Source organism: Carcharodon carcharias, chromosome 11 (genome assembly GCF_017639515.1).
Source record: "Carcharodon carcharias isolate sCarCar2 chromosome 11, sCarCar2.pri, whole genome shotgun sequence".
In the NCBI taxonomy this organism is placed as follows: domain Eukaryota; kingdom Metazoa; phylum Chordata; class Chondrichthyes; order Lamniformes; family Lamnidae; genus Carcharodon; species Carcharodon carcharias.
In genome coordinates, this window is record NC_054477.1 from 8,917,853 (window position 1) to 8,942,100 (window position 24,248).

The 24,248-nt window shown below is 54.4% G+C and overlaps 1 protein-coding gene across 3 annotated transcripts in view; it reads left to right on the top strand.

Annotated features, from left to right (window-relative positions):
- LOC121284491 (cGMP-dependent 3',5'-cyclic phosphodiesterase) overlaps nt 1-24,248 on the top strand; it is a 401,388-nt gene that overhangs the window by 261,894 nt on the left and 115,246 nt on the right. For all 3 annotated transcript variants that reach the window (XM_041200018.1, XM_041200020.1, XM_041200019.1), the window contains exon 13: nt 5,679-5,790. In XM_041200018.1, the coding sequence (XP_041055952.1) occupies nt 5,679-5,790 (112 nt within the window). The remainder of the gene's footprint in view (nt 1-5,678; nt 5,791-24,248) is intronic.

Below are 24,248 nucleotides of genomic sequence, written 5' to 3' on the forward strand. Positions count from 1 at the left end.
CACTGGTTCTCAGTCATCTGCAGGAATGACAGATGCCGTCTATAGACCCAGGTCTAGCGAAGTGTCTACGGGCAACGGTTCTCTGTGGATCTCCAGCTGTGTGTGCAGTAGATCCTGCTGCCCCTTCATCTTGAGGGAGATTCTCCTCCCTTTGCCAAGCCAGGAGCCTCCGCCGCTCTCTTCCTCTTCTTCTCTGCTCCCTGTCAGCCATGAGGCAGATCATAAATCACCAGACTCCATGATCCTGATGTTCTCCTCCAGCAGAATCAAAGAGAGAGACACGTGGATTAGCTTAGGTGTCCTAAGAACCTCTCTTGGTTAAGCCTGAAGGCCCCTTCACACATGCAGGAGAGTGCTGGCTCCCACTTGTCTGGCCAGTGTGAAGTGCACACGTTGGCTGTCTGAAACCCCACCCACCTCCATCCCACTCTATCTGACCGATTGGCAGCAGCTTTGCCCATTGGACTGCAGGCTGTGCCCTCAGCTCAGACACAGACATTCTCCTAACCCACACTGCAAGGCTGCACTGTTAGCTTGAACCATGGGGGAGACTGGTCCAAACCTGAATAAAGACATTGCAGGGTCTGTGAGCACCTCCACCAGTGACTGCACCATGGCCTCCTTTCACAAGGGGATTGTCGGCCCATTGTTCTGCTGCCCCCTAAAGCGCACATTAATTTACAGCCTGTGCCCGAGGGGTGAAAAGTTCTGGAGCATTTTGTGGCCCTTTCATGCTTTTGCGTTTCTTGAGTGGGCAGAAAAACATCACAGGCTCCGACCCCGAGCCTGTCAATGGAGCTGAGGCTGAACGATCCCAGCTGTGGGAGAATGGTCACTTTTAACAAACTTTTCCAAGTCTTTCCCACTCACCCCTCCCCTAGTGCTCACCCACCCTTCCCCCAGTGCCCACCCACCCCCCCCAGCGCTCACCCACCCCCCCTCCGGCACCCACCCAACCCCCCTCCAGTGCCCACCCACCCCTCCAGCGTGTGCTTGTGTACTTCTTTCAGTCTGCGATGCCTTGCAACCCCCCCCTCCCCCACCCACCCTGGTCTCACCCGCACTAGAGCCCTTGCCCTGGCACTGAAAACCAGCTGGGAAAAACTGACTTGCCTGTGACCCCACCCCCCAACCCCACCTCGCCCACCCCAAATGTGCGGCGCCGGCCCCTTCCCTCGTGTCCTGTGGGCGATCCTCCCGAGCGCTGAGCGAGGTTGTGTGCTCTCACCTTCCGAGTTCCCCTCGAAGTTCAGATCGTCAGGTGCGTGTCACTTAATGTGAAGTTGTGACTCTCGCCGATGTGTCCGGATGATCCCGAGTGGGGTGGGTGATCCTGGCGAGCAGGGCTTACAATGAGATGCTAACGTATCGAACTCAGGTTCCCGGCGTGCAGCAGGGCCATTGACGGGTGGAGTGGACGATCACAAACTGGGTTCACGACTCCTCGCCACATTGTGCGCTCACCTCCGCCATGTTACCCGCCACCTTGGGGACCAGACGATTCCACCTGTAGGTTCTAAGGAGCTTCTTAAAGGAGAGGAGATAGGTGGAGAGGTTTAGGGAGGAAATTAGACCATAAGACCATAAGACATAGGAGCAGAAATTAGGCCAATCGGCCCATCGAGTCTGCTCTGCCATTCAATCATGGCCGATAAGTTTCTCAACCTCATTCTCCCGTCTTCTCCCCATAATCCCCTTAGCAATCCAGAGCTTGGGGCCCAGGCAGCTGAAGGCACGGCCGCCAATGGTGGAACGATTAAAATTGTGGGTGCTACTACGATCTCAAAGATGGAAAAGAAAGTGGAAAAGATTTGGGGAGAGAGTTCGAGATCATGGTCACCGGGGATTAAAGATAATCTCCAATTCACGGCTTTGCGCAAAACCACCTGGGGAGAAAAATCATAGGGTCATTGGAATAAATTGCTTGTGATTTCCCGCTGAACGTTTACCTGTGTAAGAATATTTAGCAAAGGCTGTTTGACTGACTGTCAATAACCATAACCTCGGGTGAAGGAAGACGTTGTTCGCTTTCCAATTGGCTGAGGCTGAAATTGGATAATCAATGGCGGGCGTATGGGGGGGTGGGGGGAAATGTGGTGTGTCACATGTCAGCCAGCCAATGGTGTGTGTGTCACATGTCAGCCAGCCAATGGTGTGTGTGTCACATGTCAGCCAACCAATGGTGTGTGTGTCACATGTCAGCCAGCCAATGGTGTGTGTGTCACATGTCAGCCAGCCAATGGTGTGTGTGTCACATGTCAGCCAGCCAATGGTGTGAGCATTGGACATGGAATTTGGAGGCAGGAGCACATGGAGTCATTATGGCTATAGCAGGATGCCATTCAGCACATTGAGTCCATGCTAGCTCTCGGTAGAGTAATCCACTCAGTCCCATTCCCTGCTCTATGGCTGTAACAATGCAAGTTTTTTTTCTCCTAACTGCTCATCCAATTTCCCTTTGAAGGCAGTCGTTGCCTTCACCCCAACACCATCGTAGGAAGTAAATTCCAGGTCATGACCATGTTTAATTTATTCTTTCACGGGACGTGGGCTTCGCTGGCTGAAGCAGTATTCATTGCCCATCTCCAATTGCTCCTTGAGAAGGTGGTGGTGAGCTGCCTCCTTGAACCTCTGCAGTCCATGTGGTGTAGGTACACCCACAGTGCTGTTAGGGAGGGAGTTCCAGGATTCTGACCCAGCGACAGTGAAGGAACGGCGATATATTTCCAAGTCAGGATGGTGAGTGGCTTGGAGGGGAACTTCCAGTTGGTGGTGTTCCCATCTATCTGTTGCCCTTGTCCTTCTAGGTGGTATTGATCTTGGGTTTGGAAGATGCTGTCCAAGGAGCCTTGGTGAGTTGCTGCAGAGCATCTTGTAGATGGTACACACACTGCTGCCACTGTGTGTCGGTGGTGAAGGGAGTGAATGCTGAAGGTGGTGGGTACCAATCAAGTGCGCTGCTTTGTCCTGGATGGTGTCAAGCTTCTTGAGTGTGGTTGGAGCTGCACTCATCCAGGCAAGTGGGGAATATTCCATCACACTCTGACTTGTGCCTTGTAGATGGTGGACAGGCTTTGGGGAGTCAGGAGGTGACTCTGCAGAATTCTCAGCCTCTGACCTGGCCTTGTTTTTAAGTGTCTGCACCAGTTGGGTTACTAGCCAATTTGTGACTGTAGGACGCTCAACGAAGAGGATATACTTTAGAATCAGGCTGGGGGTACTTTTCTTTTGAAAAGCAAAGACTGAGGGGTGAACAGATAGAGGTCTTTAAAAGGATGAAGGGGTTTAATTGGGAAAGCATTGAGAAGTTGATTCTATTTGTGCTGTGTCCAAAAGAGGATTATAATATGATATTCAATAAAAAAATCTGCAAATTAGGAGAAATTTCTTTGTCTTTACCTGGTGATTGATATCAAGGCAGCATTTGACCGAGTGTGGTATCAAGGACCCCTAACAAACTGGAGTCAATGGGAAACAAGGGGAAAACTCTCTGCTGGTTGGAGTCATACCTAGCACAAAGGAAGATGGTTTTGATTGTTGGAGGTCAGTCATCTCAGCTCCAGGACATCACTGCAGGAGCTCCTCAGGGTAGTGTCCTCGGCTCAACCATCTTCAGCTGCTTCAACAATGACCTTCCTTCCATCATAAGTTCAGAAGCGGGGATGTTCACACAATGTTCAGCATCATTCGCGACTCCTCAGATACTGACATTGTCCTTTTCCCCTGCTTCCTCCTCACCCCCACCCTCCATAGTCCACCAGCCAGCTCTTGTCAGGGGTAGGGTTCTGACACTCACTAGCTTCCCAAGCAGCTGATCTTTAGCAAGGCACCTGGGCAGTGAGGGGCAGTTGTCTGCGGGGTTAATTGGGGCATCATCACAGCTCCTCAAGCTGCCCCCCACCATCCACGCACACCCACAACAACCTCTGGCGACGATCACGAACACTGCTTTGTTTATCCCTTCCCAATCCTGGCAGCGCACAGCCCAGGTATAGCTCCCCTCACTCCCATTTTGGATCTGCTTACCCTGCACAAACTTGTGATTAAACCTAGAGCCGTCCTCCATTGCAATTTTGTGCTGTATTTCATACATATCCCAGAGCAATGCAGAGATGACAGTAGTTTCTAAGTGTGCCACAGTTTTATTTACAAGAGTTTTAAAATATCTCTGCAATCACAAGATGTCTGCACTCTTGCTTATAACTCAGCATCTAGCAGCTGTGGTGACTGTTTACTTTGCTCGGAGTCCACACCCAGGCAAAACCAATCAAGCACAGTAAGCATAGATTAGTTACCAGACTCACATAGTCAAACACAGAAGAACTAAACAATTGAACACCACACCTTTCTCTCTCGCCCCTTCCCTATTCCTTTCTACCTGTGTCTCTCAGCTTCTCTCCCTTCCCCTCTCTCTCTCTTCCCTTCTCCTCTCTTACTCTTTCTGTCTGTCCCTTCACTACCTTCACTCTCTGCTTCTCTCCCCTTAGGCTCTTCCTCACTCTGGCTTCAGCCTTCTCCCCTTCTCTGAATTTCTCCACCTTTCTGCCCCTATCCCCACCACCTCTCTTTCAGCCTCACTTTTGTGCCAGAGCTCCTTCCATAGCTAAAGAGGTCGTAGTAGTAGCACCGTAGTATTGTCACTGGACTAGTAATCCAGAGACTCAGGGTGATGCTCTGGGGAGCTGGGGTTTGAATCCCACCACGGGAGATGGTGAAATTTGATTCAATAAAAACCTGCAATTAAAAGTCTGATGACAACCAGGAAACCATTGTCCATTGTCATAAGAATCCATCTGGGTCACTAATGTCCTTTAGGGAAGGAAATCTGCTGTCCTTACCCAGTCTGGCCTACATGTGACTCCAGACCCACAGCAACATGGTTGACTCCTAAATGCCCCCTGGACAAGGGCATAGCCAGTGTCGCCTACATCCCATGAAAGAATAGATATAAAAAAATTATTCTCCTCACAGAGAAGCGCTAAAAGTGAACTGATTTAATGATTGCACGGGATATTCATAAAAACAAAATCTTGTTTAAGGCCCTGGGGCTCCTGTTTTGTGGCACCGATTTCTGTCTCTAGCTTCACTATCCACCCCCCACCCCCGCTGCAGTGTTCGTTAAGCGGATCAATAATCTTCATTTTCAGAGACTGTAAACACTCACACTCCCCCACACCCCCGCCCCCCCCCACCCAAGTTATTCTTTCCAGCTACTTATTCTGCAGTCCCAGTGGGAATGGTGCTTTGAGGTGAACCATTTTTAAGGAAGGATACAGAGCAGAGGTTCACTAGACTGCTCCCTGGGATGAGGATCAATGTTTGAGAATGAGGGGTCACTCATTTAAGACAGAGATGAGGAGAAATTTTGTTCTCTCCTGAAGGCCATGAGCCTTTGGAACTCTCTTCCTCAAAACGCAGTGGAAGCAGAGTCTTTGAATATTTTTAAGGCCGAGCTGGACAGATTCTTGATTAACAAGGGGTTGAAAGGTTATCGGGAGTAGATGGGAATGTGGGGCTGAGGTTACATTCAGATCTTATTGAATGGTGGAGTAGGCTCGAGGGGCTGAGTGGCCTCCTCCTGCTCCTATTTCTTGTGAACTAATTGCTGGTAAAGTGGGGAAATAAATCTCAGCAAAGTTTGTAAACTGTCCAACTGTGTGTTCTGTCCTTTCCTGCAGTTTCACTGAGATCGATGAACAAACAATCCAGCATTGCTTCCGTTACACTGCAACTGTCCTGACCAGCACGATGTCCGTTCAGAAGGAGCAGAAACTGAAGTTTGAATGTCAGGTGACTTGCTTCATAGGCTCAGAGACACCCCTCACCTACTTTATGTCCCCCCACACCCAACCCTTGTATCCCCACCCCCCACCCTGCTGACCCCGCGCATCACTCCACATACCCCACATCAATCCCAGCCTGGGATGCAGCAGGGTTCTCTCAGCTGAGGCTCAGTGGGCAGCGCACTCACCCACTAGTCAGAAGGTTGGGTGTTCGAATCCCAGTTCAGAGACCTGAGCAAGAAAATTCAGGACAAAACTCGCAGCGCCGCATGATCGGAGGGTCAGTACTGAGGGAGTGCTGCACTGTCAGAGGGTCAGTACTGAGGGAGCGCTGCACTGTCAGAGGGTCAGCACTGAGCGAGTGCTGCACTGTCAGAGGGTCAGCACTGAGGGAGTGCTGCACTGTCAGAGGGTCAGCACTGAGGGAGTGCTGCACTGTCAGAGGGTCAGCACTGAGGGAGTGCTTCACTGTCAGAGGGTCAGCACTGAGGGAGTGCTGCACTGTCAGAGGGTCAGTACTGAGGGAGCGCTGCAATGTCGGAGGGTCAGTACTGAGGGAGTGCTGCACTGTCAGAGGGTCAGTACTGAGGGAGTGCTGCACTGTCAGAGGGTCAGTACTGAGGGAGTGCTGCACTGGCAGATGGTCAGTACTGAGGGAGTGCTGCAATGTCGGAGGGTCAGTACTGAGGGAGTGCCGCACTGTCAGAGAGTCAGTACTGAGGGAGTGTTACACTATCAGAGGGTCAGTACTGAGGGAGTGCTGCACTGTCTGAGGGTCAGTACTGGGGGAGTGCTGCACTGTCGGAGGGTCAGTACTGAGGGAGTGTTGCACTGTCAGAGGGTCAGTACTAAGGGAGTGCTGCACTGTCTGAGGGTCAGTACTGGGGGAGTGCTGCACTGTCGGAGGGTCAGTACTGAGGGAGTGTTGCACTGTCGGAGGGTCAGTACTGAGGGAGTGCTGCACTGTCGGAGGGTCAGTAATGAGGGAGTGCTGCACTGTCAGAGGGTCAGTATTGAGGGAGTGCTGCACTGGCAGATGGTCAGTACTGAGGGAGTGCTGCAATGTCGGAGGGTCAGTACTGAGGGAGTGCCGCACTGTCAGAGAGTCAGTACTGAGGGAGTGTTACACTATCAGAGGGTCAGTACTGAGGGAGTGCTGCACTGTCTGAGGGTCAGTACTGGGGGAGTGCTGCACTGTCGGAGGGTCAGTACTGAGGGAGTGTTGCACTGTCAGAGGGTCAGTACTAAGGGAGTGCTGCACTGTCTGAGGGTCAGTACTGGGGGAGTGCTGCACTGTCGGAGGGTCAGTACTGAGGGAGTGTTGCACTGTCGGAGGGTCAGTACTGAGGGAGTGCTGCACTGTCGGAGGGTCAGTAATGAGGGAGTGCTGCACTGTCAGAGGGTCAGTATTGAGGGAGTGCTGCACTGTCAGAGGGTCAGTATTGAGGGAGTGCTGCACTGTCAGAGGGTCAGTACTGAGGGAGCGCTGCACTGTCAGAGGGTCATCACTGAGCGAGTGCTGCACTGTCAGAGGGTCAGCACTGAGGGAGTGCTGCACTGTCAGAGGGTCAGTACTGAGGGAGCGCTGCAATGTCGGAGGGTCAGTACTGAGGGAGTACTGCACTGTCAGAGGGTCAGTACTGAGGGAGTGCTGCACTGTCAGAGGGTCAGTACTGAGGGAATGCTGCACTGTTGGAGGGTCAGTACTGAGGGAGTGCTGCACTGTCAGAGGGTCAGTACTGAGGGAGAGCTGCACTGTTGGAGGGTCAAAACTGATGGTGCGCTGCTCTGCTGGAGTGTCATTACTGAGGGTGTGCTGCACAGCCAAAAAGGGTATTGTGGGAAGAGAGAGACGTAGAGGTTTGGAGTAGGAATCCAGAGCACAGGGCCCTGGCAGCTGAAGGTATGGCCACCAATGGTGAATCGAAGGCGATGGGGGACACATAGAGGATTAATGGAGAACAGAGATCTCAAAGGGCTGTGGGGCCGGAGGAGATGACAGGGATTGGATAGGGTGTAAGGTCCATGGAGCGGTTTGAAAGTGAGAATGTGAATTTTAAAATCCAGGTGTGGTCGGAGCTGTTCAGCAGATGATTGAGCAGAGGGCTCAGAGCTGCTGAAAATCCCACAAAAATTCCTGGTATTAATTATCCCTTGGAGCCGGGGCAGAGTCTGTCAAAGGCAGTTTGATTATTGCGGCTGTCTGGAGATGTCTCCTGTGGAGCTGTGTGGATCTGTCTGTCTTGGGGGAAAATTGAAACCTTTGAGAAAGGTACAGATTTCCAGGTGACATACTTGAAGGTCCCGAAACTACAAAGCAACCTTGGTCCAGGCCATGCAACTTTAACCAGCCTTCCTTCAGGAACGTCCCCCTTATCCTGCACCATCGTGGTTGGAATAATCCAGGATCCCACCTTCCCCTGTCCACGAGTTCAGACCTGGAATAAAAACAGAAAATGCTGGAAAAACTCAGCAGGCCCGGCAGCATCTGTGGAGAGAGAAACAGAGTTAACGTTTCGAGTCCGTGTGACTCCTCTTCAGAGCTGCGTCTGGACCCTGGGATGTTCCAGCTCGTCCAGCCATGGAAACTTTGGGAAATTATCCTGGAAATGGGACGTGGGCGTCGCTGGCAAGGTCAGCATTTGTTGCCCATCCCTAATTGTCCCTGAACTGAGTGGCTTGCTCAGCCATTTCAGAGGGCAGTTAAGAGTCAACCACGTTGCTGTGGGTCTGGAGTCACATGTAGGCCAGACCGGGTAAGGACAGCAGATTTCCCTCCATAAAGGGCTTTAGTGAACCACATGGGCTTTTTTCCAAACAATCGATGATAGTTGCCATGGTCACCATTATTGAGACTAGCGTATACATTCCAAATTTGTTAAGTGAATATAAATTCCACCAGCTGTCTGGGCCTCTGGATGATTCATCCATTGACAATACCACTACCCACCTTCTCCCCATATCCCTAATCCCACACACCCACATCTTCCACATATCCCTCACTCCCACCCAGCTGCATCTTCCCCACATCCCTCACTCCCACCCACCTGCATCTTCCCATATCCCTCACTCCCACCCACACGCACCTTCCCCATATTCCTCACTCCCACAAACCTGCATCTTCCCCATATCCCTCACTGCCATCCATATGCATCTTCCCCATATCCCTCACTCCCACACACCTGCATCTTCCCCATATCCCTCACTGCCATCCATCTGCATCTTCCCCATATCCCTCACTCCCACACACCTGCATCTTCCCCATATCCCTCACTGCCATCCATCTGCATCTTCCCCATATCCCTCACTCCCACCCACCCGCATCTTCCCCATATCCCTCACTGCCATCCATCTGCATCTTCCCCATATCCCTCACTCCCACACAGCTGCATCTTCCTCATATCCCTCACTGCCATCCATCTGCATCTTCCCATATCCCTCACTCCCATCCTCCTGCATCTTCCCCATTACCTCACTCCCACCCACATGCACTTTCCCCAAATCCCTCACTCCCACACACCTGCATCTTCCCCATATCCCTCACTGCCAAACATCTGCATCTTCCCCATATCCCTCACTCCCACATACCCGCATCTTCCCCATATCCCTCACTCCCACACACCCACATCTTCCACATATCTCTCGCTCCCACCCACCCGCATCTTCCCCATATCCCTCACTCACACCCACCTGCATTTTCCCCATATCCCACATACCCGCATCTTCCCCATATCCCTCACTCCCACACACCCACATCTTCCCCATATCCCTCACTCCCACCCATCTGCACCTTCCCCATATCCCTCACTCCCACCAACCTACACCTTCCCCATATCCCTCACTCCCACACACCCACATCTTCCCCATATCCCTCACTCCCACACAACCGCATCTTCCCCATATCTCTCGCTCCCATCCTCCTGCACCTTCCCCATATCCCTCACTCCCACCCACCTGCAGCTTCCCATATCCCTCAACTCCACCCACACGCACCTTCCCCATATCCCTCACTCCCACACACCTGCATCTTCCCCATATCCCTCACTCCCACCCACCTGCACCTTCCCCATATCCCTCACTCCCACACACCTGCATCATCCCCATATCCCTCACTGCCATCCATCTGCATCTTCCCATATCCCTCACTGCCATCCATCTGCATCTTCCCATATCCCTCACTCCCACACACCCGCATCTTCCCCATATCTCTCACTCCCACCCACCTGCATTTCCCCATATCCCACATACCCGCATCTTCCCCATATCCCTCACTCCCACACACCCACATCTTCCCCATATCCCTCACTCCCACACACCCGCATCTTCCCCATATCCCTCACTCCCACACACCCGCATCTTCCCCATATCTCTCGCTCCCAACCTCCTGCACCTTCCCCATATCCCTCACTCCCACCCACCTGCAACTTCCCATATCCCTCACTCCCACCCACACGCACCTTCCCCATATCCCTCACACCCACACACCTGCATCTTCCCCATATCCCTCACTGCCATCCATCTGCATCTTCCCCATATCCCTCACTCCCACACACCTGCATCTTCCCCATATCCCTCACTGCCATCCATCTGCATCTTCCCCATATCCCTCACTCCCACACACCTGCATCTTCCCCATATCCCTCACTGCCATCCATCTGCATCTTCCCCATATCCCTCACTCACATCCTCCTGCATCTTCCCCATATCCCTCACTGCCATCCAACTGCATCTTCCCATATCCCTCACTGCCATCCATCTGCATCGTCCCATATCCCTCACACCCACCCACCTGCATCTTCCCGATATCGCTCGCTCCCACCCACACGCACCTTCCCCATATCTCTCACTCCCACACACTCGCATCTTCCCCATATCTCTCGCTCCCTACCTCCTGCATCTTCCCGATATCCCTCGCTCCCACACACCCGCATCTTCCCCATATCCCTCACTCCCACACACCCGGATCTTCCCCATAACCCTCACTCCCACATACGCTCATCTTCCGCATATCCCTCACTCCCACACACCCACATCTTCCACATATCTCTCGCTCCCACCCACCCGCATCTTCCCCATATCTCTCACTCCCACCCACCTGCATTTCCCCATATCCCACATACCCGCATCTTCCCCATATCCCTCACTCCCACACACCCACATCTTCCCCATATCCCTCACTCCCACCCATCTGCACCTTCCCCATATCCCTCACTCCCACACAACTACACATTCCCCATATCCCTCACTCCCACACACTCGCATCTTCCACATATCCCTCACTCCCACACACCCGCATCTTCCCCATATCTCTCGCTCCCATCCTCCTGCACCTTCCCCATATCCCTCACTCCCACCCATCTGCACCTTCCACATATCCCTCACTCCCACCCACCTACACCTTTCCCATATCCCTCACTCCCACACACTCGCATCTTCCCCATATCCCTCACTCCCACACACCTGCATCTTCCCCATATCCCTCACTGCCATCCATCTGCAACTTCCCCATATCCCTCACTCCCATCCTCCTGCATCTTCCCCATATCCCTCACTGCCATCCATCTGCATCTTCCCATATCCCTCACTGCCATCCATCTGCATCTTCCCGATATCCCTCGCTCCCACCCACACGCACCTTCCCCATATCTCTCACTCCCACACACTCGCATCTTCCCCATATCTCTCGCTCCCATCCTCCTGCATCTTCCCGATATCCCTCGCTCCCACACACCCGCATCTTCCCCATATCCCTCACTCCCACATACCCGCATCTTCCTCATATCCCTCACTCCCACACACCCGCATCTTCCCCATATCTCTCGCTCCCATCCTCCTGCACCTTCCAAATATCCCTCACTCCCACACACCTGCATCTTCCCCATATCGCTCACTGCCATCCATCTGCATCTTCCCCATATCCCTCACTCCCATCCTCCTGCATCTTCCCCATATCCCTCACTGCCATCCATCTGCATGTTCCCCATATCCCTCACTCCCACGCACCTGCATCTTCCTCATATCCCTCACTGCCATCCATCTGCATCTTCCCATATCCCTCACTCCCATCCTCCTGCATCTTCCCCATATCCCTCACTCCCACCCACATGCACTTTCCCCAAATCCCTCACTCCCACACACCTGCATCTTCCCCATATCCCTCACTGCCATCCATCTGCATCTTCCCCATATCCCTCACTCCCACATACCTGCATCTTCCCCATATCCCTCACTCCCACACACCCACATCTTCCAAATATCTCTCGCTCCCACCCACCCGCATCTTCCCCATATCCCTCACTCCCACCCACCTGCATTTTCCACATATCCCACATACCCGCATCTTCCCCATATACCTCACTCCCACACACCCACATCTTCCCCATATCCCTCACTCCCACCCATCTGCACCTTCCCCATATCCCTCACTCCCACCCAACTACACCTTCCCCATATCCCTCACTCCAACACACTCGCATCTTCCCCATATCCCTCACTCCCACACACCCGCATCTTCCCCATATCTCTCGCTACCATCCTCCTGCACCTTCCCCATATCCCTCACTCCCACCCACCTGCATCTTCCCATATCCCTCACGCCCACCCACACGCACCTTCCCCATATCCCTCACTCCCACACACCTGTGTCTTCCCCATATCCCTCACTGCCATCCATCTGCATCTTCCCCATATCCCTCACTCCCATCCTCCTGCATCTTCCCCATATCCCTCGCTCCCATCCACCTACATCTTCCTCATATCCCTCGCTCCCACCCATCTGCATCTTCCCCATATCCCTCACACCCACCCACCCGCATCTTCCCCATATCCCTCACTCCCACTCACCCGCATCTTCCCCATATCCCTCACTGCCATCCATCTTCATCTTCCCATATCCCTCACTCCCATCCTCCTGCATCTTCCCCATATCCCTCAGTCCCACCCACATGCACTTTCCCCAAATCCCTCACTCCCACACACCTGCATCTTCCCCATATCCCTCACTGCCATCCATCTGCATCTTCCCCATATACCTCACTCCCACATACCCGCATCTTCCCCATATCCATCACTCCCACACACCCATATCTTCCCCATATCTCTCGCTCCCACCCACCCGCATCTTCCCCATATCCCTCACTGCCACCCATCTGCATTTTCCCCATATCCCTCACTCCCACCCACCTGTATCTTCCCCATATCCCTCACTCCCACCCACCTGCACCTTCCCCATATCCCTCACTCCCACACACCTGCATCATCCCCATATCCCTCACTGCCATCCATCTGCATCTTCCCATATCCCTCACTGCCATCCATCTGCATCTTCCCATATCCCTCACTCCCACACACCCGCATCTTCCCCATATCTTTCGGTCCCATCCTCCTGCACCTTCCCCATATCCCTCACTCCCACCCACCTGCATCTTCCCGATATCCCTCGCTCCCACACACCCGCATCTTCCCCATATCCCTCACTCCCACACACCCGCATCTTCCCCATATCTCTCGCTCCCATCCTCCTGCACCTTCCCCATATCCCTCACTCCCACCCACCTGCAACTTCCCATATCCCTCACTCCCACCCACACGCACCTTCCCCATATCCCTCACACCCACACACCTGCATCTTCCCCATATCCCTCACTGCCATCCATCTGCATCTTCCCCATATCCCTCACTCCCACACACCTGCATCTTCCCCATATCCCTCACTGCCATCCATCTGCATCTTCCCCATATCCCTCACTCCCACACACCTGCATCTTCCCCATATCCCTCACTGCCATCCATCTGCATCTTCCCCATATCCCTCACTCACATCCTCCTGCATCTTCCCCATATCCCTCACTGCCATCCATCTGCATCTTCCCATATCCCTCACTGCCATCCATCTGCATCGTCCCATATCCCTCACTCCCACCCACCTGCATCTTCCCGATATCGCTCGCTCCCACCCACACGCACCTTCCCCATATCTCTCACTCCCACACACTCGCATCTTCCCCATATCTCTCGCTCCCATCCTCCTGCATCTTCCCGATATCCCTCGCTCCCACACACCCGCATCTTCCCCATATCCCTCACTCCCACACACCCGGATCTTCCCCATAACCCTCACTCCCACATACGCTCATCTTCCGCATATCCCTCACTCCCACACACCCACATCTTCCACATATCTCTCGCTCCCACCCACCCGCATCTTCCCCATATCCCTCACTCCCACCCACCTGCATTTCCCCATATCCCACATACCCGCATCTTCCCCATATCCCTCACTCCCACACACCCACATCTTCCCCATATCCCTCACTCCCACCCATCCGCACCTTCCCCATATCCCTCACTCCCACCCAACTACACATTCCCCATATCCCTCACTCCCACACACTCGCATCTTCCACATATCCCTCACTCCCACACACCCGCATCTTCCCCATATCTCTCGCTCCCATCCTCCTGCACCTTCCCCATATCCCTCACTCCCACCCATCTGCACCTTCCACATATCCCTCACTCCCACCCACCTACACCTTCCCCATATCCCTCACTCCCACACACTCGCATCTTCCCCATATCCCTCACTCCCACACACCTGCATCTTCCCCATATCCCTCACTGCCATCCATCTGCAACTTCCCCATATCCCTCACTCCCATCCTCCTGCATCTTCCCCATATCCCTCACTGCCATCCATCTGCATCTTCCCATATCCCTCACTGCCATCCATCTGCATCTTCCCGATATCCCTCGCTCCCACCCACACGCACCTTCCCCATATCTCTCACTCCCACACACTCGCATCTTCCCCATATCTCTCGCTCCCATCCTCCTGCATCTTCCCGATATCCCTCGCTCCCACACACCCGCATCTTCCCCATATCCCTCACTCCCACACACCCGCATCTTCCTCATATCCCTCACTCCCACACACCCGCATCTTCCCCATATCTCTCGCTCCCATCCTCCTGCACCTTCCAAATATCCCTCACTCCCACACACCTGCATCTTCCCCATATCGCTCACTGCCATCCATCTGCATCTTCCCCATATCCCTCACTCCCATCCTCCTGCATCTTCCCCATATCCCTCACTGCCATCCATCTGCATGTTCCCCATATCCCTCACTCCCACGCACCTGCATCTTCCTCATATCCCTCACTGCCATCCATCTGCATCTTCCCATATCCCTCACTCCCATCCTCCTGCATCTTCCCCATATCCCTCACTCCCACCCACATGCACTTTCCCCAAATCACTCACTCCCACACACCTGCATCTTCCCCATATCCCTCACTGCCATCCATCTGCATCTTCCCCATATCCCTCACTCCCACATACCTGCATCTTCCCCATATCCCTCACTCCCACACACCCACATCTTCCAAATATCTCTCGCTCCCACCCACCCGCATCTTCCCCATATCCCTCACTCCCACCCACCTGCATTTTCCACATATCCCACATACCCGCATCTTCCCCATATACCTCACTCCCACACACCCACATCTTCCCCATATCCCTCACTCCCACCCATCTGCACCTTCCCCATATCCCTCACTCCCACGCAACTACACCTTCCCCATATCCCTCACTCCAACACACTCGCATCTTCCCCATATCCCTCACTCCCACACACCCGCATCTTCCCCATATCTCTCGCTACCATCCTCCTGCACCTTCCCCATATCCCTCACTCCCACCCACCTGCATCTTCCCATATCCCTCACGCCCACCCACACGCACCTTCCCCATATCCCTCACTCCCACACACCTGTGTCTTCCCCATATCCCTCACTGCCATCCATCTGCATCTTCCCCATATCCCTCACTCCCATCCTCCTGCATCTTCCCCACATCCCTCGCTCCCATCCACCTACATCTTCCTCATATCCCTCGCTCCCACCCATCTGCATCTTCCCCATATCCCTCACACCCACCCACCCGCATCTTCCCCATATCCCTCACTCCCACTCACCCGCATCTTCCCCATATCCCTCATTGCCATCCATCTTCATCTTCCCATATCCCTCACTCCCATCCTCCTGCATCTTCCCCATATCCCTCACTCCCACCCACATGCACTTTCCCCAAATCCCTCACTCCCACACACCTGCATCTTCCCCATATCCCTCACTGCCATCCATCTGCATCTTCCCCATATACCTCACTCCCACGTACCCGCATCTTCCCCATATCCATCACTCCCACACACCCATATCTTCCCCATATCTCTCGCTCCCACCCACCCGCATCTTCCCCATATCCCTCACTGCCACCCATCTGCATTTTCCCCATATCCCTCACTCCCACCCACCTGTATCTTCCCCATATCCCTCACTCCCACCCACCTGCACCTTCCCCATATCCCTCACTCCCACACACCTGCATCATCCCCATAACCCTCACTGCCATCCATCTGCATCTTCCCATATCCCTCACTGCCATCCATCTGCATCTTCCCATATCCCTCACTCCCACACACCCGCATCTTCCCCATATCTTTCGGTCCCATCCTCCTGCACCTTCCCCATATCCCTCACTCCCACCCACCTGCATCTTCCCGATATCCCTCGCTCCCACACACCCGCATCTTCCCCATATCCCTCACTCCCACACACCCGCATCTTCCCCATATCTCTCGCTCCCATCCTCCTGCACCTTCCCCATATCCCTCACTCCCACCCACCTGCAACTTCCCATATCCCTCACTCCCACCCACACGCACCTTCCCCATATCCCTCACACCCACACACCTGCATCTTCCCCATATCCCTCACTGCCATCCATCTGCATCTTCCCCATATCCCTCACTCCCACACACCTGCATCTTCCCCATATCCCTCACTGCCATCCATCTGCATCTTCCCCATATCCCTCACTCCCACACACCTGCATCTTCCCCATATCCCTCACTGCCATCCATCTGCATCTTCCCCATATCCCTCACTCACATCCTCCTGCATCTTCCCCATATCCCTCACTGCCAACCATCTGCATCTTCCCATATCCCTCACTGCCATCCATCTGCATCGTCCCATATCCCTCACTCCCACCCACCTGCATCTTCCCGATATCGCTCGCTCCCACCCACACGCACCTTCCCCATATCTCTCACTCCCATACACTCGCATCTTCCCCATATCTCTCGCTCCCATCCTCCTGCATCTTCCCGATATCCCTCGCTCCCACACACCCGCATCTTCCCCATATCCCTCACTCCCACACACCCGGATCTTCCCCATAACCCTCACTCCCACATACGCTCATCTTCCGCATATCCCTCACTCCCACACACCCACATCTTCCACATATCTCTCGCTCCCACCCACCCGCATCTTCCCCATATCCCTCACTCCCACCCACCTGCATTTCCCCATATCCCACATACCCGCATCTTCCCCATATCCCTCACTCCCACACACCCACATCTTCCCCATATCCCTCACTCCCACCCATCTGCACCTTCCCCATATCCCTCACTCCCACCCAACTACACATTCCCCATATCCCTCACTCCCACACACTCGCATCTTCCACATATCCCTCACTCCCACACACCCGCATCTTCCCCATATCTCTCGCTCCCATCCTCCTGCACCTTCCCCATATCCCTCACTCCCACCCATCTGCACCTTCCACATATCCCTCACTCCCACCCACCTACACCTTCCCCATATCCCTCACTCCCACACACTCGCATCTTCCCCATATCCCTCACTCCCACACACCTGCATCTTCCCCATATCCCTCACTGCCATCCATCTGCAACTTCCCCATATCCCTCACTCCCATCCTCCTGCATCTTCCCCATATCCCTCACTGCCATCCATCTGCATCTTCCCATATCCCTCACTGCCATCCATCTGCATCTTCCCGATATCCCTCGCTCCCACCCACACGCACCTTCCCCATATCTCTCACTCCCACACACTCGCATCTTCCCCATATCTCTCGCGCCCATCCTCCTGCATCTTCCCGATATCCCTCGCTCCCACACACCCGCATCTTCCCCATATCCCTCACTCCCACACACCCGCATCTTCCTCATATCCCTCACTCCCACACACCCGCATCTTCCCCATATCTCTCGCTCCCATCCTCCTGCACCTTCCCCATATCCCTCACTCCCACACACCTGCATCTTCCCCATATCGCTCACTGCCATCCATCTGCATCTTCCCCATATCCCTCACTCCCATCCTCCTGCATCTTCCCCATATCCCTCACTGCCATCCATCTGCATGTTCCCCATATCCCTCACTCCCACGCACCTGCATCTTCCTCATATCCCTCACTGCCATCCATCTGCATCTTCCCATATCCCTCACTCCCATCCTCCTGCATCTTCCCCATATCCCTCACTCCCACCCACATGCACTTTCCCCAAATCCCTCACTCCCACACACCTGCATCTTCCCCATATCCCTCACTGCCATCCATCTGCATCTTCCCCATATCCCTCACTCCCACATACCTGCATCTTCCCCATATCCCTCACTCCCACACACCCACATCTTCCAAATATCTCTCGCTCCCACCCACCCGCATCTTCCCCATATCCCTCACTCCCACCCACCTGCATTTTCCACATATCCCACATACCCGCATCTTCCCCATATACCTCACTCCCACACACCCACATCTTCCCCATATCCCTCACTCCCACCCATCTGCACCTTCCCCATATCCCTCACTCCCACCCAACTACACCTTCCCCATATCCCTCACTCCAACACACTCGCATCTTCCCCATATCCCTCACTCCCACACACCCGCATCTTCCCCATATCTCTCGCTACCATCCTCCTGCACCTTCCCCATATCCCTCACTCCCACCCACCTGCATCTTCCCATATCCCTCACGCCCACCCACACGCACCTTCCCCATATCCCTCACTCCCACACACCTGTGTCTTCCCCATATCCCTCACTGCCATCCATCTGCATCTTCCCATATCCCTCACTCCCATCCTCCTGCATCTTCCCCATATCCCTCACTCCCACTCACCCGCATCTTCCCCATATCCCTCACTGCCATCCATCTTCATCTTCCCATATCCCTCACTCCCATCCTCCTGCATCTTCCCCATATCCCTCAGTCCCACCCACATGCACTTTCCCCAAATCCCTCACTCCCACACACCTGCATCTTCCCCATATCCCTCACTGCCATCCATCTGCATCTTCCCCATATACCTCACTCCCACATACCCGCATCTTCCCCATATCCATCACTCCCACACACCCAGATCTTCCCCATATCCCTCGCTCCCACCCACCCGCATCTTCCCCATATCCCTCACTGCCACCCATCTGCATTTTCCCCATATCCCTCACTCCCACCCACCTGTATCTTCCCCATATCCCTCACTCCCACCCACCTGCACCTTCCCCATATCCCTCACTCCCACACACCTACATCTTCCCCATATCCCTCACTCCCACACACCTGCATCTTCCCCATATCCCTCACTCCCACCCACCTGCATCTTCCCCATATCCCTCACTCCCACCCGCCTGCATCTTCCCATATCCCTCACTCCCACCCACCCGCATATTCCCCATGTCCCTCACTCCCACCCACCTGCATCTTCCCCATATCCCTCGCTCCCATCCTCCTGCATCTTCCCCATATCCCTCACTCCCACACACCCACATCTTCCCCATATCACTCACTCCCACCCATCTGCACCTTCCCCATATCCCTCACTCCCACCCACCTACACCTTCCCCATATCCCTCACTCCCACACACTCCCATCTTCCCCATATCCCTCGCTCCCACCCACACGCACCTTCCCCATATCCCTCACTCCCACACACTCGCATCTTACCCATATTCCTCACTCCCACAAACCTGCATCTTCCCCATATCCCTCACGCCCACCCACACGCACCTTCCCCATATCCCTCACTCCCACACACCTGTGTCTTCCCCATATCCCTCACTGCCATCCATCTGCATCTTCCCCATATCCCTCACTCCCATCCTCCTGCATCTTCCCCATATCCCTCGCTCCCATCCACCTACATCTTCCTCATATCCCTCGCTCCCACCCATCTGCATCTTCCCCATATCCCTCACTCCCACCCACCCGCATCTTCCCCATATCCCTCACTCCCAATCACCCGCATCTTCCCCATATTCCTAACTGCCATCCATCTTCACCTTCCCATATCCCTCACTCCCATCCTCCTGCATCTTCCCCATATCCCTCACTCCCACCCACATGCACTTTCCCCAAATCCCTCACTCCCACACACCTGCATCTTCCCCATATCCCTCACTGCCATCCATCTGCATCTTCCCCATATACCTCACTCCCACATACCCGCATCTTCCCCATATCCATCACTCCCACACACCCACATCTTCCCCATATCTCTCGCTCCCACCCACCCGCATCTTCCCCATATCCCTCACTGCCACCCATCTGCATTTTCCCCATATCCCTCACTCCCACCCACCTGTATCTTCCCCATATCCCTCACTCCCACCCACCTGCACCTTCCCCATATCCCTCACTCCCACACACCTACATCTTCCCCATATCCCTCACTCCCACACACCTGCATCTTTCCCATATCCCTCACTCCCACCCACCTGCATCTTCCCCATGTCCCTCACTCCCACCCGCCTGCATCTTCCCATATCCCTCACTCCCACCCACCCGCATATTCCCCATGTCCCTCACTCCCACCCACCTGCATCTTCCCCATATCCCTCGCTCCCATCCTCCTGCATCTTCCCCATATCCCTCACTCCCACACACCCACATCTTCCCCATATCACTCACTCCCACCCATCTGCACCTTCCCCATATCCCTCACTCCCACCCACCTACACCTTCCCCATATCCCTCACTCCCACACACTCCCATCTTCCCCATATCCCTCGCTCCCACCCACACGCACCTTCCCCATATCCCTCACTCCCACACACTCGCATCTTACCCATATCTCTCGCTCCCATCCTCCTGCATCTTCCCGATATCCCTCGCTCCCACACACCCGCATCTTCCCCATATCCCTCACTCCCACACACCCGCATCTTCCCCATATCTCTCGCTCCCATCCTCCTGCACCTTCCCCATATCCCTCACTCCCACCCACCTGCATCTTCCCATATCCCTCACTCCCACCCACACGCACCTTCCCCATATCCCTCACTCCCACAAACCTGCATCTTCCCCATATCCCTCACTGCCATCCATCTGCATCTTCCCCATATCCCTCACTCCCACACACCTGCATCTTCCCCATATCCCTCACTGCCATCCATCTGCATCTTCCCCATATCCCTCACTCCCATCCTCCTGCATCTTCCCCATATCCCTCACTGCCATCCATCTGCATCTTCCCCATATCCCTCACTCCCACACAGCTGCATCTTCCTCATATCCCTCACTGCCATCCATCTGCATCTTCCCATATCCCTCACTCCCATCCTCCTGCATCTTCCCCATTACCTCACTCCCACCCACATGCACTTTCCCCAAATCCCTCACTCCCACACACCTGCATCTTCCCCATATCCCTCACTGCCATCCATCTGCATCTTCCCCATATCCCTCACTCCCACATACCCTCATCTTCCCCATATCCCTCACTCCCACACACCCACATCTTCCCCATATCCCTCACTCCCACCCATCTGCACCTTCCCCATATCCCTCACTCCCACCCACCTACACCTTCCCCATATCCCTCACTCCCACACACCCGCATCTTCCCATATCCCTCACTCCCACCCACACGCACCTTCCCCATATCCCTCACTCCCACAAACCTGCATCTTCCCCATATCCCTCACTGCCATCCATCTGCATCTTCCCCATATCCCTCACTCCCACACACCTGCATCTTCCCCATATCCCTCACTGCCATCCATCTGCATCTTCCCCATATCCCTCACTCCCATCCTCCTGCATCTTCCCCATATCCCTCACTGCCATCCATCTGCATCTTCCCCATATCCCTCACTCCCACACACCTGCATCTTCCTCATATCCCTCACTGCCATCCATCTGCATCTTCCCATATCCCTCACTCCCATCCTCCTGCATCTTCCCCATTACCTCACTCCCACCCACATGCACTTTCCCCAAATCCCTCACTCCCACACACCTGCATCTTCCCCATATCCCTCACTGCCATCCATCTGCATCTTCCCCATATCCCTCACTCCCACATACACGCATCTTCCCCATATCCTTCACTCCCACACACCCACATCTTCCACATATCTCTCGCTCCCACCCACCCGCATCTTCCCCATATCCCTCACTCCCACCCACCTGCATTTTCCCCATATCCCACATACCCGCATCTTCCCCATATCCCTCACTCCCACACACCCACATCTTCCCCATATCCCTCACTCCCACCCATCTGCACCTTCCCCATATCCCTCAATCCCACCCACCTACACCTTCCCCATATCCCTCACTCCCACACACCCGCATCTTCCCCATATCCCTCACTCCCACACACCCGCATCTTCCCCATATCTCTCGCTCCCATCCTCCTGCACCTTCCCCATATCCCTCACTCCCACCCACCTGCATCTTCCCATATCCCTCACTCCCACCCACACGCACCTTCCCCATATCCCTCACTCCCACACACCTGCATCTTCCCCATATCCCTCACTGCCATCCATCTGCATCTTCCCCATATCCCTCACTCCCACACACCTGCATCTTCCCCATATCCCTCACTGCCATCCATCTGCATCTTCCCCATATCCCTCACTCCCATCCTCCTGCATCTTCCCCATATCCCTCACTGCCATCCATCTGCATCTTCCCATATCCCTCACTGCCATCCATCTGCATCTTCCCATATCCCTCACTCCCACACACCTGCATCTTCCCCATATCCCTCACTGCCATCCATCTGCATCTTCCCCATATCGCTCACTCCCATCCTCCTGCACCTTCCCCATATCCCTCAATCCCACCCACCTGCATCTTCCCGATATCGCTCGCCCCCACCCACACGCACCTTCCCCATATCTCTCACTCCCACACACTCGCATCTTCCCCATATCTCTCGCTCCCATCCTCCTGCATCTTCCCGATATCCCTCGCTCCCACACACCCGCATCTTCCCCATATCCCTCACTCCCACACTCCCGCATCTTCCCCATAACCCTCACTCCCACATACCCTCATCTTCCCAATATCCCTCACTCCCACACACCCACATCTTCCACATATCTCTCGCTCCCACCCACCCGCATCTTCCCCATATCCCTCACTCCCACCCACCTGCATTTCCCCATATCCCACATACCCGCATCTTCCCCATATCCCTCACTCCCACACACCCACATCTTCCCCATATCCCTCACTCCCACCCATCTGCACCTTCCCCATATCCCTCACTCCCACCCAACTACACCTTCCCCATATCCCTCACTTCCACACACTCGCATCTTCCACATATCCCTCACTCCCACAAACCCGCATCTTCCCCATATCTCTCGCTCCCATCCTCCTGCACCTTCCCCATATCCCTCACTCCCACCCATCTGCACCTTCCCCATATCCCTCACTCCCACCCACCTACACGTTCCCCATATCCCTCACTCCCACACACTCGCATCTTCCCCATATCCCTCACTCCCACACAGCTGCATCTTCCCCATATCCCTCACTGCCATCCATCTGCAACTTCCCCATATCCCTCACTCCCATCCTCCTGCATCTTCCCCATATCCCTCACTGCCATCCATCTGCATCTTCCCATATCCCTCACTGCCATCCATCTGCATCTTCCCGATATCCCTCGCTCACACCCACACGCACCTTCCCCATATCTCTCACTCCCACACACTCGCATCTTCCCCATATCTCTCGCTCCCATCCTCCTGCATCTTCCCGATATCCCTCGCTCCCACACACCCGCATCTTCCCCATATCCCTCACTCCCACACACCTGCATCTTCCCCATATCCCTCACTGCCATCCATCTGCATCTTCCCCATATCCCTCACTCCCACACACCTGCATCTTCCCCATATCCCTCACTGCCATCCATCTGCATCTTCCCCATATCCCTCACTCCCATCCTCCTGCATCTTCCCCATATACCTCACTGCCATCCATCTGCATCTTCCCCATATCCCTCACTCCCACACACCTGCATCTTCCTCATATCCCTCACTGCCATCCATCTGCATCTTCCCATATCCCTCACTCCCATCCTCCTGCATCTTCCCCATTACCTCACTCCCACCCACATGCACTTTCCCCAAATCCCTCACTCCCACACACCTGCATCTTCCCCATCTCCCTCACTGCCATCCATCTGCATCTTCCCCATATCCCTCACTCCCACATACCCGCATCTTCCCCATATCCCTCACTCCCACACACCCACATCTTCCACATATCTCTCGCTCCCACCCACCCGCATCTTCCCCATATCCCTCACTCCCACCCACCTGCATTTTCCC